The 15,463-nt window shown below is 43.9% G+C and overlaps 1 protein-coding gene across 2 annotated transcripts in view; it reads left to right on the top strand.

Annotated features, from left to right (window-relative positions):
* Mgat4a (alpha-1,3-mannosyl-glycoprotein 4-beta-N-acetylglucosaminyltransferase A) overlaps positions 1-15,463 on the top strand; it is a 100,405-nt gene that overhangs the window by 70,418 nt on the left and 14,524 nt on the right. For both annotated transcript variants that reach the window (XM_052745141.1, XM_052745140.1), the window contains exons 6-12: positions 2,915-2,961; positions 5,025-5,138; positions 5,943-6,018; positions 11,679-11,793; positions 13,324-13,454; positions 14,228-14,335; positions 14,433-14,626. In XM_052745141.1, the coding sequence (XP_052601101.1) occupies positions 2,915-2,961; positions 5,025-5,138; positions 5,943-6,018; positions 11,679-11,793; positions 13,324-13,454; positions 14,228-14,335; positions 14,433-14,626 (785 nt within the window). The remainder of the gene's footprint in view (positions 1-2,914; positions 2,962-5,024; positions 5,139-5,942; positions 6,019-11,678; positions 11,794-13,323; positions 13,455-14,227; positions 14,336-14,432; positions 14,627-15,463) is intronic.

The raw sequence follows: 15,463 nt of genomic DNA on the forward strand, positions 1-15,463 counted from the left end.
CTCTACCCCACTGGGGTATTGGGGATCTAATCTTTGGTCCTTGTGCTTATGGACTGAGTCATCTCCAGACCATCTTTGCTTTTTATGCTATTTAATTCCCAGCTCTCCAAGAATACACATCCCAGTTTTCACTGATTCCTTCTCTTCTATTACAGTTTCCATATGCTGTTTAAAATATCTTTGGCAGTTGGAGAGATGGCTCAGTGGTTAAGAGCACTGGCTGCTCTTGCAGAGGACCTGAGTTCGATTTCCAGTACCCACATGATGGTTCACAGCCATCCATGGTTCCAATTCTAAGGAATCTGATGCCCTCTCCTGACCCCTGCAGGCACCAAGCATGCACATGGTGCATAGACATACATGCAGGCAAAATACCCACACACTTAAATCTTAAAAAGAAAAAAAAATCGTAGGGAAAATGATGTTCTTACAGTGAGCAACTCTTGAGTGCCCAGCCATGCCCGCAGCCACTGAGCGAGGGGCCATGGAAAGATCTGGCTGCTAGACTGATCATAGGTTGAGCTTTCTTCAGAGGAGTCCTACTCCATCTCCCAGTCTCCAGTAAACACTAGAAAGGTTCAATTCTGTTGCATGAAAGGACACCAATCACAGTTGTTTACTTAATCTTCTGCTAGGTATATTAATAGGTAAGGTATATTAGTAGGTAAGGTATATTAGTAGGTAAGGTATATTAGTAGGTAAGGTATATTAGTAGGTAAGGTATATATGATGCATTGTAGTCTGTGTAGATCCCTTCGCTCATAAACTGCCTTACAGCTCACATAACAAACCTGTGTTCACACAAGATTCTTCCTGGTTCTCTTGCATCTTTGTGTTCTTTTGCGTTAGACAGGCTATCACTTTGCCTCATCAAGTATTTATCACATTGGGTTTCAGGATGTTTCTAAGCATATTGTAGTCTGTGTAAACCATGCTTGGCTACAGTTTCTAAAATCCTAGTCTCAGATACTTTTTGGTAAAGCAAGTGGGTGATTATTTAAGAAAGATCACTGACATTTGGGCTTATCTAAGGGGAGGACAGGGGTTTGCTCTGTGGTCCTGTGCCGTATCTCTAAAGTTCCTTCTTAAGACTTTGAAGGATGTGGTGTTATGCAGATACTTTATTCTTAAATCAATAAGCTTAATAAAAGTTGGAATTTCAATTAACTGACATTAAAGTTAAATTAGGCAAAAAATGTTTATTAGCTCTTAATGAGATTTTCTTATTCCCATGTTTAGCTGTTTCTTTTTACTTGTGTTAAATGTATGACAACCTTGGTAACATAGGTCAGATTTTATATATCATTGATTTGTCTTAATCGTTGACCGTCGTATTTAAGTTGTCACTGAGTTTAAAATGGCTAGAGAACTGTGCTGCTGGTTTTATTATGTCAGCTCAACACAAGCTAGAATCAGTAGAGAGGAGGGAGCCTCCGTTGAGGACAATGTCTCCATATGATCCCTGTAGGCAAGCCTGTAGGGCATTTCGTAATTAGTGATTGGTCGGGGAGGACCCAGTCCACTGTGGGTGGAGCCATCCCTGGGCTGGTGGTCTTGGCTTCTATAAGAAAGCAGGCTGAGCAAGCCATGGGGAGCAAGCCAGTAAGCAGCACCCCTCCACGGCCTCTTCATCAGCTCCTGACTTCCCTCAGTGATGGACTATGATGTGGAAGTGTAAGCCAAATAAATCCTTTCTTCCTCAGTTTGAGTTTGGTCATGGTGTTTCGTCACAGCAATAGTAACCCTCACTAAGATAAGAATATTGGATTTTCAGGGGTTTTTTTTGTGGTGGTGGTGGGGGTCAAACCTAGGGCTTGGTTCATGTAAGGCAAAGACTCCATCACTGAGCTGCACCCTCAGCCTGGGTTTTTAATTGCTTATAATTGAAATATGCTCTTTATTTCTAACTGTGGCTATTCTCCTCCTGATTGGAGTTCTTGGCATCAAAGTAATATAATGCTGCTTTTTATTATATAGGTTTATTTAATATAGTCTCTAAGGTTCTCCACCCTGTGCCTCCCCGCCCCCCTTTTAATAGAAGAGAAAATTAAAGCCCAGAGAAGCAGCACAGGCTGTGCAGGCAGGTAGTTGCGAGGTAAATCTTGAGCCTCGGTGTGGTTTCACGGTTCTAAGTACTGGAATCTCCGCCTGCAGCAGGTGCTTCTGCTGCTGTGCACATTCACTGAAGAGTTTGGATTTCCAGGAGGAATAGGAATTGCTTCTTGCTCAGTTTTTCTAGTAAGCTGAACATCAGTGATTGAAAATCATAAAACTTATACGTTGGCTTACTGTAATAGATGGTACCTAAGGACATTTACAGGTGCAGTTTCATAGAACAAGTGTCTAAAAAAGCTAAAATGGTATTTTCAGTGTGTGATTCATCATTTGCCCCACTTTGAGTTTGGCATTAAAAGTGAAATAAGGGCCGGGCGGTGGTGGCGCACGCCTTTAATCCCAGCACTCGGGAGGCAGAGGCAGGCGGATCTCTGTGAGTTCGAGGCCAGCCTGGTCTACAGCGCAAGATCCAGGAAAGGCGCAAAGCTACACAGAGAAACCCTGTCTTGAAAAACCAAAAAAAAAAAAAAAAAAAAAAGTGAAATAAGGGGCTGGAGAAATGGCTCAGCAGTTAAGAGCACTGGCTGATCTTCCTGAGGACCTGAGTTCAGTTCCCGGCACTCACACCATGGCTTACAGATATCTGAAACACCAGTTCCAGGGGATCTGATGCCCTCTTCTGTCCTGCAAGGGTAACACACATGTGCGAGCGAGCACACACATGCAAACACACACACACACACACACACACACACACACACACACATACATACATGCACGCAGACCAGCACACATCAAGTAAATCTTTTTTTTTTGTAAAGTGAAATAAAAACCGTGATTTTTTTTCTCTCTTTCCCAGACAGATCTTGATTATGTTCACAGCGTTGTAGCCAACTTGGAGAAAGAGTAAGTTTTCCGAAGTACAGAAATGGAACTATTTTCAGTGCTGTTATCTTTGGCTTTTTGTTAAAAGGAAATGCCTTCCTTTCTAATTCATTGCTCCGTTCATCAGCATCAGTAGCCCTTTATAGTCTCACTAGGTGGCCTATGTCAATCCCAGTGTCCTGTGTGTAAATTGGTTAATTCCCCTGTAGAAACGATGAAGCATCTACATGGAACACGACCAGCTAGTTGTCTTTCCTCTTGAAAGAGTAGAGAGAGGGTCAACAGTTACGTAGAACTGTTTGACTCCTTCACCCTCTACTCACCAAGCAAATGTTGTCAGGACAGATACTAAAACTGAGCCGTATCTAAGCATGCTTTTCTTTTTCCGTCCTGCCAAGATTGGGCCCCAGTTACTGTGGGCAGAGGACAGAGGCGAAGCTTAGGGATTGCCGGCACTGGCGTGTTTATTATTATTCACTTGCCAGTTTTAAAATGAGACCTGACAGATTCCTTCAGTGAATTTTATCTGGTTTTACTCCTAAAGGGCACATTTTCTACTTGACAAGAAAAATCTTAGGAAGTTGCAGAGATGGCCCAGCAGTTAAAGGCGCTTGCTCATCTTGCAGATGACCCGAGTTTCAGTTCCTCTGTGTGATCCACTAACCCTGATAATCCAGCCCCGGGGAGCTCTGCCACCTCTGCCCTGCCCTCATCCCCTGCCCATAGACACACGTAATTAAAAGTAATAAAAATCTTAAAGAAAACCTTAGAAGCAGTAGTTACTTGCCAACTCCACACTTAAAATAATTTCTCCTTATTAATCAAAATATGAAAGCTGGAGATTAAAAAAAAAAAAAAACCTGTGGCTACTTCAGGGTCAAGTTGTGATGCGTTAAACATTTCCTCAAGTGCCGCATTCTTGGCAGTCTATAGAATAGGCTGGTGTAGACCCCTTAAATAAGCAGGGGATAATGACTGGTTCCCCTTCCCATCAACCCCAGGGGCAGTTCTGCAGGCTTCCCTGTAGAAACCAAGGCCAGGAAATCAGTGCAATTACATACCATGGGCATTTGCACAAAGGCCGGCTTTATACGAGCATAGTAAAGATGTGCAAGAATGAGACAGGACTCAAATAAAAAAGAAGCCACATTTAGTTAGTGAAAACCGACTCAAGCTTCTCCTAAAGGATTTCTCAGCCCAGGCACCACTGGTCCGGCTGGGTGGCTCTTGGTTGTAGGGGCTGTGTGTGTAATAGGAGGTGTGGCAGGATCCTTGGCGTCTCTCCATTTCACTGCCAGTAGAATCATCACTAGTTGTGACAACACAAATGTCTCCAGGCCCCACTGAATGTTCCCAGGAGGGAGAAAGTCGCCCTTAGTTAAAAAGCCCTGGTTTGGAATGCCATAGGGCCAGCAGCCTACAACTAAAGCTTCCTGAATGTTGAACTTTGTTTTTAAATTTGAAGTAAATCACACTTACTGATTTGTGAGTGTATGCTCACACATGACGCAGTATGCATGTGGAGGTCAGAGGAGTGTTTGCGGTTGTCTCTCTTCCTACTGTGTGGGACCCAGGGCTTGAACCCAGTCTTCCAGGCTTGGGGGCAAAACCCCTTTAGTGACTGAACCATCTCACCAGCCCAGAAAAATGGAAGAACTTTGATTTTTCATAAATACTATATTTTGGGTCAGCATAGACTCATTTGTTTGCCTTTTTCTTCCATCCCCCACTTTCTGTGGGACCTTGATGTGCTTAGATTTAAAAAATGAATCATTTTGACGATGGCAGTCCCAGGAGTTTGCCTAGGATCTCCCTACTACATTTCAGGGTTTCTCCTCTTAGCTTTTACTGTCTTTTAAAAGCATGGTTGAAAAAAGAGGCAACTCAAAACTTGTATCAGTAGAGAAATTTTATTTTCTGGTCAGTGGTGAGCTGACTGCATTTAGCACACTCTTCTCTGTCTCCTCATACTCTGCTAGCCTGCTCACTCATGCATTTTGTGTTAAATGCTGCAATCAGTTGAGCATTAAGACAAATGAAATCCCACAGAGCTAAAATAATACAGCTAACCTTTTTCTTGTTAGATTTTCTAGAGAAATTAGTTCTGGCCTGCTGGAAATAATCTCTCCTCCTGAAAGCTATTATCCTGACTTGACAAACCTGAAGGAGACATTTGGAGACTCCAAGGAAAGAGTGAGGTGAGCAGGTGCTTTCTTGTCAACCTAGTACCCAGTAAAGGCTTAGAAGACGCCAGGCAGCCATCTTGTTCAGCACAGGACACAGATTCTGAGAGCTTTGTGTAGATGAACTGAGCTTGGCATGCCCGTTCATTGTGCTTTCTTGAGCTGATTTGGGGACCCCTTCTTTTCCTCAACATTAATTAATCTGTTTTTGTTAGCCACTAGGAATTCACCAAAAAGATTACTATTGTAGATTTAAATGTGTTTACAAGCATTAACACATAGTATTAGTTTCTGTTTGCGTTTAATATGCATTATCAATCTCTAGCTGTATTTAATTCACAGCTCTAGACACCAGCCTCATGTTCCCTAAAGTAGACTATGCCAAGCACTAGTTCAAGGAGACATTAAAACATTACTGAAGAAAAGCTTTGTGGACAAGGCAGTCTGGAAAATGCTGGATTGTAGCTCAGTAGTAGAGTGTTAGCCAAGCATGCATGGAGCCGTGAGTCCTATGTCCAGTAATACGCTCACTGGTGGGTATCTTAGCGTCTTTTTTGCAGATCTGTCTCTAGAGGGGGATGTACAGTGTACAGTGATGCCCAGATCCCCTTCACTGGAGAGCCTTCTGTGCATGGGGTAGCTGGAGGGTTAGTCTAGGAGTACATGGTAAGAAAGGCTTCATAGGAGGAAGCTACTCTTTGACCATCTTGCGGGTGTGTGGGAGTTTGTGTGTGTTCCAGTAGATATGAGGTCATACATAGTCTGAGCTTGCTGACTTTGAGTCTGATTCCTGACGTACTCTGAAACTGTTCATTTCAGATGGAGAACCAAACAAAACCTGGATTATTGCTTTCTAATGATGTATGCTCAGCAGAAGGGCATCTATTACATTCAGGTAAGAGTCCAGGTTTTTACAGGGTATTTTTTGTTGTTGTTTCTTTTGTTCGTTATTGATTGGTTCTGGAATTTGCTGTGTATACTAGGTTGGTCTTGAACTCAGAGTCCCACTGGTCTCTGCCTCCCTGGTGCTGAGATTAAAGATGTGTGCCATCACACCAGACTGTTCTCACCATTTTAAAGAAGAAGTATTAAAGAGGTGTATTAGTGCAGACCTTCCTCAGCTTTTTGTGTGGTGGCTTTAATTCTTCTTTTCCTCTCCTCCTTCTCCTTGTGGTAAAATACATTTATTAAGATAGAAGAAGAAATACACTTAGCTTATAAAAGATTGGAAATGTAAAAGAATAGTTTTTGTTTCATATTTATTTTGTAAAGATGATCACATTCTATGAACATATGTCTACATATAGTTTAACAGTGTTTGGGTTCAGTCAGAGGTCTATGTCAGAATGTTCATGTGGGTCTGAAAGATGAGAAGGTAGAAACCATCTCTGTTCTGTTCTGGAAGTTTCTGGTATGTGTGAGTGTGTGTGAGTGAGTGTGTGTGTGTGTGTGTGTGTGTGTGTGTGTGTGTGTGTGTATGTGTGTGTGTGTGTGTGTGGTACATGTGTGTACTTAACTTGTAGGGGCCAGAGGTCAAGGTTGGGGCTCTTCTTCCTCAGTTAATCTTTACCATTCTTCTGAGGCAGAGTCTCTCACTGAACCTGGAACTTACCAGTTCAGCTAGACTGGTTGGCTAGCAGGCCCTGTTGTTCTCCTTGGCTGCCTGCTTGGTGCTGGGATTTCAGGCGGGCACTGCCATGACTGGCTTTTTGACATGGGTGTTGGGGCTTGAACGCGGTTAGTTCTGCTTGCACGGCAAGCTGGCCTCAAACTTGGGGTTTTCCTGCTTCTGCCTTTGAGTGCTGGGATCACAAGCACGCAGCTCCTTGTTTTCTTTGGTAGTCCACTTGGGGTAAGTCTTTCACTTTCTTAAGTCATTCCTAAGTGGTTTTTAGCAGTCTACTGAATGAGATTAAAATGGGTTAGTTAGGGGCATTGGTTATTATTGTTAGTGGGTAGAAATGATGATGTGTTGATTGTTTTATCTTGCAACTTTGCTGAAATCATTATTTGTAGTAGGTTTTTCTGGATTTCCATAAGTCATGTCATAGGGAAACTTCAGGACATGGAGGTTGGCAGTGGCATCTTGGATGTGACACCAGCATCATGTTTTACAAGTTTACCTAAGCATAGTGGCACAAACTTATCATTCCAGTATTAGGAAGCAAGAGGATCTCTAATTTGAGGCCAGCCTGGACTATAATAAGTTCCAGGGGAGCCTAGGCTGTATAGTTGAGCCGTGTTTCAAGAGGAAGTGCATGCACACATTTTCGTGGGTGTCAAAAGAAGCAACATGGTGTGAAGGCAGATACAGAGAGGCAGCTTCTTTTCTTCCTGCTTTGGATGCTTTTAACTCTTGGATGTCTGATGGCTCGAACTGCGATTTCCAGTGTCTTGCTGACAACTTGTAGGAATCTGTGCCCATTTGTGACCCCAGAGGGAAAGCTTTTGATTTTCATCTCAGGAATGCTGGCCTCACAGACTGCATTTGAAGGAGTTCTGTCCGTGTCCGTTTTTAGGGCAAGTCTGAGAAAAATCAGTTGAACCTTTAATGTTACCCAGAATTCTTCAGTGGAATTCTCTGGCCCTGGACTTTTTTTTTTACTTTGCTTTGCAAGGAAGTTATGGAAGGTTTTGTTGGTGTCATGGTTTTAGATAGCATCTTAGGTAGCCCAGGCTGGCCCTGAACTTAGCATCTAGCCAAGGATGGTCTGATGCCTAAATCCCTCTGCCTGCACACCCCGAGTGTTGGCATTATGGGCATGTACTGCCACAGCGTTTCAGGTGGTGGCGGGGCTAGAACCCAGAGTTTGAGGCTTGTTAGACAAGCGCTCTACCAGCTGAGCTACATCCCCAGCCCTGCAAGAAGGTCTTTGGTTTGTTTCCAGCTTTGGTTTTCCCCTTACTGTTACAGTCGTGCTTAAATGTGTTTTTTTCTGCACGTCAGTCTCAGTGAGTTGCAGCTTTCCAGGGATGTATTATTTCTTCTGGTTAATCCAGTTCGTTAGCACACATCTAACTTTGTAGTAGCCTCTCAGAATTTATAACCCTTGTGCTTCTGTGACATCAGTGTTGATGTCCTCTCGTGTCCCATTTTGAGCCCTCTCTTTTCCTGGGTTACTCAAACTAAAGTTTTATCGTTTTGCTGGTTGTTGCAGAAACGTCCTTGCTTCTTTTGTTTCCACCGATTTTTTTTTTTTTTTATAGTCACGTGTTTTGATTTCCTTCTTGATTTTTCTCCGTGTTACCATTGTAGTTACTCGAAACACGCTACAGTTGCAGCAATCTATTTAAAACCCATCACTTCAAGCCACATAGATTACCACCTTTATATCCGTTCCCTGTCCCTACTTTGTTCCTGATGACACAAATTGCCTCTATAAGATTATATATCTTCCATTCTAGGCTGACCCTGAACTTGCTGTATAGCCAGGGATGATCTTGAACTTCTGACCCTTCCAAGTGCTGGGATTACAGGAGTAGAGTCTGCCACTGTGCCTGGTCTAGACGGTGCCGAGGGTCAAACTCAGGCTTTGTGCATGCTAGAAGAGCACTGCATCCTCTGAGCCACACCCCTAGGTCCCCCTGCCTCTTTTCACATTGTATCTCCATGGATTTAAGTGTGTAATTATTTTTGTGCTTTGAGTTATACCAGATTTGGAAATGATTAAGGCAGCAAGCTGTCATGAGTGACAGCATACACCCAGCTCTATTGATCTTTGGGTAGAATCTGTAAGATATTTCAGAGGCCCGTGTTTCTGTTATACAGGCAGCTGGTGACCCTGTTGGCCCTGGCGCCCTTACCCCCAAACAAAGGGACTTACATACACATTACCTTACTATAGGATTTTGTATGTGCCAGGATGCTTCTTTTACCAGATAATTTTAGATGATTTCATGGTCTTTTGTTGGTTTTTATCATCCTTTCATCTTAAGATGAAGGACTTAGCAAGTCAGGCAGGAGGAATAATGTTGAACTTAACCACCTCTCACTTATCTGGGACAAGCCGTAATTTCTCTTCTGTTTCCAAATGACAGTTCTGCTGGGCAGGTGCAGTATTCTTGGTGGATAATTGCTTTGCTTTTGTAATTTCAAATCTACCCTCCAGCTCTCTGAATAGCCTACAAAGTATGCTGAGAAACCTGTTGAGGGTCTGAAAGGAGCTCCCTTGTCTGTGACGGGTCACTTTTCTCTCACTACTTGAAGGAGCAAATTCTTTCTCTGGGGATTTGGACAGCTTGGTTGTGCTGTTTCTTGGTGTGGTTGTCTTTAGTTTATCAGAGTGGAGTTCTTTGAGCTTGTTAAACTTGGATATCCATTTTCTTTTATATACTTGGAAAGCTTTCGGCAGATGCTTCTTCAGGTAGCTCCTTTTTCCTTTTGAGGGAAGTGTTGTTCTCTCCCTGGTACCTGCAGGTTCCTTGGGCTGTCTTCATGGTCATTTCCCCCTTTTGTTCTTTGCATCATTCATTTTGAAAACCCTGTCCTGGCTCGCTCACTCTTCTGCCTGGCCAGGTCTGCTGTGAAGCTTCCCTTTCGGGTTTTGCATTCTTCACTTCCTGTTCTGGTTCTCCATGATTTCCGTCTCTCTGTTGCTGTTCCCATTCAACTCTTACACATTTCATTAGTTGTCCACTGTTTTTAAGTCACCACCTAGCCTCACTGCAAATGTTGTTTTTGTTGTCGCTGTTGGGATTTGGGTATCTGGGAAATCAGCCATCCCCAGAAGCCCACCCCCCGCCCTTGTGGTCTGGTGTGGTACCTAAGGCCTGCTTCTGATAATGTTAGCCAGAGCATCTGGAGCCCTTTAAATTAAAACAGTTATTTTCTTCTTTATGCACGTGAGTGTTTTGCATTCATGTGTGTTTGTGCACTGCACAAGTGCTGATTCCAGCTGAGGTCAGAAGAGGGCGTTGAGACCTCCTGGAACTGGAGTCATGGATGGCTGTGAGCCGCCATGTGGGTTCTGGGAACTGAACTTGGTTCCTCGGGCAGAGTGGCAAGTGTGTTAAACCAGTGATCCATCTCTATAGCCCCCAGAGCCCCTTTTACAAACAGTATTTTTATTGTCTTTGAGTTTCATGCAGTCTATTTTGAACATACTCACTGCCCCCTCCCTTCACTCATAACCACCTTCTTCGCCCACCCACCGGCCCTCCCGCCTCTGAGTCGCCTCCTTTGTAAACTTGTCCAGTCTAGTTTGTGCTGCCCAGCTAGTCTTGGGAGTGGGGCCTGCCTTGGTGTGTGGTCCACCTACCAGGGTCACATCATTAAAGGAAATGCCCCTGCCTCTCTCAGCAGCTAGGGACTGCCGGTCCCCCTCTCCTTAGCTAGTGTTGATGGGGATGCGGTTCACGCCCACCTTCCTCCTTTCTGCAGTTTGTTTGTTTGTTTGTTTTGTGTCTGGGAGGCGCTTATACAGGTCTTGTACATGCTGTCTGTCACAGTCACTGCTTCCTGGCTCCTCTCTTTCTGGACTTGTGGGTGAACCTAAGTGAGAGTTGCTGGTTTCTACTCTGGTGTTCACAGCTCCCACTCTTGAGTTGTGGTGGGAATACTGTGAGTCTTTGTGTGTCCAGCTGGGACGTCACTTAGTGCTTATATGTGGTCCTGCAGCCCCTGGCCTTTGTTCTTGGCCTGTTAGTTGCCTGCCCTGTTCCTGTCCAAACTGAGTGACACAAGGCAGAAATGATTGTTCTTGACAATGTCTTTCTGATCTGTACTATCACTTTGCTTTGAATACAGTGTCTCTGATACTTTGTAATCAAAGGGGTGGGGTGGGGATTGCAAGTGACTTGGAGTGTGAAGATCACTTCGGGGACACTGCCAGGTGCTTCTGGTCCCACCTTGTCCTCCTTCCTGTACCACACCCCACATGGTGGCTCATAACTACCTGTTACTCCAGTTCCAGGGGATCCATTGCCCCTTCTCACTTCCACAGGCACACATGTGATGATGCCCTTAAACTCAGCCAGAGACACATGCATACACATAAAAGTAGTAAATAAGTCTTTTTAAAAATATAAAGCGGCTTTCTAGGGGTGCGGCTCAGTAGTAGAGCCCTTACCTAGCTTGAGCTGGGCCCTGGGTTCTGTTCCCAGAGAGGGGGAGGGAGGGGGCGGGAGGGAGAAGGGGGGAGAGAGAGAGAGGGAGAGAGAGAGGGAGGGAGGGAGGGGAGAGAGAGAGAGAGAGAGAGAGAGAGAGAGAGAGAGAGAGAGAGAGAGAGAGAGAAACAGACATAGGAATCTGTATCAGACAGAATACAAACGTGCCAGATGGGTGCATACCCAGTTTTCATGTTGGTCATCTCAGCTAGCCAGGTGAAGGTAGGTGAGGGAAGGTGCTGGCTTCTCTTTGACCTCTGACCTTGGTGGTTGACCCACAGAGTATATCTTTTGTTTTCACAACACTCATTTTTATATTTTAATTGATTTTAACCATTGTTTTCTTGATTTTTGTGAGAGTATGTTTGGATTTTTTTCCCACAATAATGCTCATTTATCCCCTTCCTTCTTTTTTTCCTTATTAAATATGATTGTTCAACTTTTTTCTAGCTTGAAGATGATATTATTGTCAAACAAAACTATTTTAATACCATAAAAAATTTTGCACTTCAACTCTCTTCTGAAGAATGGATGATTCTGGAGTTTTCCCAGCTTGGCTTCATTGGTAAGAAAAGGGTTTGATTTCTCTACTTTATAAACAGCTGCGTCTCTGAGTCTTAAACCAGTTGCTTTCTTTTTTATTTTTTACCAAAAAGTTACCCTTTTTCCAGAGAAATTGTTTGATATTGAGAAAATTAAATGTAGGTAAATCTCCTTATGCAAAATGATAAACATGAACTGATGGAGACTCTGTGACTTTTTTTTTTTTTTTTTAAGATTATTTATTTATTATGTATACAGTGTTCTGCCTGCACATACTCCTGCAGGCCAGAAGAGGGCGCCAGATCTCATTACAGATGGTTGTGAGCCACCATGTGGTTGCTGGGAATTGAACTCAGGACCTTTGGAAGAGCAGCCAGTGTTCTTAATCTCTGAGCCATCTCTCCAGCCCGACTCTGTGACTTCTAAGGTGTAGCGTGTCCTCTAGAGAGCTGCCCAGTGGCCGCCATGGTGCTGGGAGCATATCTGATTTCCTCTCTGACGCTTCCATTTCCTTTGTGCTCACAAGGCTGGAGTTCACCCCAAAAGCACGGCACTGATGGGCTTTTCGGGGGGCGGGGCAGGCTGCAGCCTGCGGCTCTTGTTCAGGAATTGCTTTTGTTCACTTGTTTCTTTCAGGAACTATTTGGGGTACTTCCTTTAAAGCCTGTGAGGGAATAGCATCCCTAAAATAGCCGAAGAAAAAGAACATGTTTGAAGTTGAGTGAAGGAAATTTACAGGGTTTAAAAATAACCTCTCAAGCTAGGTGTGATGGTTGGCGCACATCCCGAACGCTTGCGATCCGATCCCTGCATTTGAGAAGCTGACACAGGAGGATCTCATCTCTGAGGCCAGGCTGGGCAGCGTAGTGAGATCAGGGCTGGGGTGAAGCTTAGTGGTTGGCCTCTGGCCTAGGATGAGTGAGGCCTTGGGTTCAAGCTAAGCCCTAAACAGTAAGGGCTCTGTGTCCGATCTTGTTTGTCAGTGAACTCAAAACTTGTTCTATGACTCAGGAAAAAAATGACCAAAGTTTCAGTGACAACAAAACTTAGTCTTTTTTTTTTTTTTCCTCACCAGCCTCTCCTGCTCCATTGCCTCTTCCTCCTCTTTATGTCTTCCACCTCTTCTTTCTGTATATATTGATTTAGGTCCCTCCCTCCCTCCTTGCACCCCCCTCCCCCCATTGAATTTAGGGCCTCACACATGCTGCCAGGCAAGTGCTCTATCACAGATCTGTATTCCCAGCCCAACATACTTTTTGTAAATGTAAATCTCTCAAATTCCTTTATGGCAACAGTCTTTTTAAGATAGGGAAAAAAAAATCTGACTTGATTTCTGAACCCTTTAAGCAACACTGTGTGTTAAATTGTAGTTAACAGCAGGAATCGGCTACTTCTCTTCATACCCAGGTGACAAGTCCATGTTGAGCTAAAGGGATGCTGTTTTTGATAATGGGAGTAAAAGCTCAATATATTTAGTGCATAGAAGTCACTTCTGCAGGCATCTTGAGAGTTGGTTCTTTGTGACAGCTGTTGACTGGGAATCTCTTTTCAGGAAAAATGTTTCAGGCGCCGGACCTTACTCTGATTGTGGAGTTCATCTTTATGTTTTATAAGGAGAAACCTATTGACTGGCTCTTGGACCACATTCTCTGGGTGAAAGTCTGCAACCCTGAAAAAGATGCCGTAAGTTAATTTTCTCTGCGGTCCAGGGGACACCTTTTCTTTGCCTTTTGAGACAGGCTCTCACTGTGTAGCCCCAGGCTGGCCTAGAACTGAAGATCCTCCTGCCTCAGCTGCCTGAGTACCTGGATTACAAGCATGTACCATGGTGCCTGGCCTGAAGTTTCCCTTCTGTGTTTCCTTTATGAAAGGAACTTTGAAGGAGATCTTGGTAACAAGTTAAATAAAGCCATGGCAGGGAACTGTTTACTCTTCAGGAGCTTGCCTTCATTCTGAAGCCAATCCTAAGTTCCAGTGTTAGAAAGGTGTGTGTGTGTGTGTGTGTGTGTGTGTGTGTGTGTGTGTGTGTGTGTGTGTACACACGTGCTGCAGGGGTAGAGTGCTTTAAACAGCATTCCTGAAGGTCCTCTGTTCAGTCTTCAATCCTGGCAATGTATGTGCATGCAGATATAATGCATTTTTTAATGGTAGACAATCCCTTAGCCATCCTGTTTCTCAGTGTTGCTCCCTCATGCATGGTTGAGAAACATTGGGGGGTCTTGAGGCTTGCTATCCTGTTCCTATTGGCTATAGGCAGTCATCAGACCCGGCTTGTGGCGGGTGTGCTGTGTTCTCTCTGTTCTGTGTTTTTTTCTTTTCTTTTGGGATAGTATCAGACCCCAGTACACCTGAAGTATCAAATAGCAGTGTTGCCATATGCCAACTCACAGGACTCTTCAGTGTCTGACTTGCACTTTATTACGGAATAATAAAATCAGATTCTTTTAAACGTCTAGAAACATTGTGACAGACAGAAGGCAAATCTACGAATCCGCTTCCGACCCTCCCTCTTCCAGCACGTGGGTCTACATTCATCACTGTCCGGGAAAATTCAGAAACTTACGGTTAGTGATTAGACATGGCGTTCCCCAGCTGTATGGGCTGATGTTTAGTGTGTAGATGAGCTACGTGTTACCTAACGACACACACATGTCCTCTTAGGATAAAGATTACATGAAACCATTGCTTCTCAAGATCCATGTGAACCCGCCCGCAGAGGTCTCCACTTCCCTGAAGGTATACCAAGGACACACACTGGAGAAGACCTACATGGGTGAGGACTTCTTCTGGGCCATCACCCCCACGGCTGGCGACTACATCTTGTTTAAATTCGACAAGCCGGTCAATGTAGAAAGGTCAGTGGCAAGGGAATTACATCAGCCCTTCTGCTTGGAACGTGCTTTATTTTGTGTGCTTTGCGCACAGTAGGTTGAGGAGGTAGTGAGTCGCAAAAGTTTTGGTTATAAATTAATTCATATGGCTGAGTATGAAAAATGCTCATGTTTTCAGGCATACCATCAATTTTTTAATGTGTTGAATAAATCATTTTTAAACACATTTATTTGTGTTTGGAGGCCAGAGGGCAACATGTGGGAATTGGTTCTCTCCTTCCACTTTGTGGGTCCTAGGGATTGAACTCAGGTCCTCAGGGTTAATAGATAAAGTGTCTTAGCTGAGCTGTCTTGCTGGCCTTATGTTTGTAGATTGTTATTTCTGGACTTAGATTTAATCTGTAATTTTGTTACTCTAATTTAGATGTCTTCTCGAAGTCTAAAATAATTTTCGAGTCTTTATCTTAGACTATTTCCAAACACAGGGAGAGCAGGTTATTACCCCAGCAATTGGTTGAAATGGCAGATGTTCCTAGCCAATAGTTTTGCTGGTGCAGGTCATTTTTTAGCATGCCAATGGGACTTTACAGCCCTTTTAGGTTTTGTGGGATTCACACCCATTTTATAAAATTTAGAACTATTTTCTGTAGCTAGAGTTTTCCTGGTCCTGCCTGGCCCATGGTCAAGACAAATCTCTCTCACCCGCCAGTCCCACAGCTGCTCAGACCCAACCGAGTAAACACACAGAGACTTATATTACTTATAAACTGTATGGCCCCAGCAGGCTTCTTGCTAACTGTTCTTATATCTTAAATCAACCCATTTCTATTAATCTGTAAGTTGCCACGTGGCTCGTGGCTT

This window comes from Peromyscus californicus, unplaced genomic scaffold, assembly GCF_007827085.1.
Source record: "Peromyscus californicus insignis strain IS unplaced genomic scaffold, ASM782708v3 Scaffold_19__1_contigs__length_69161282, whole genome shotgun sequence".
NCBI classification, from domain to species: Eukaryota; Metazoa; Chordata; class Mammalia; order Rodentia; family Cricetidae; genus Peromyscus; species Peromyscus californicus.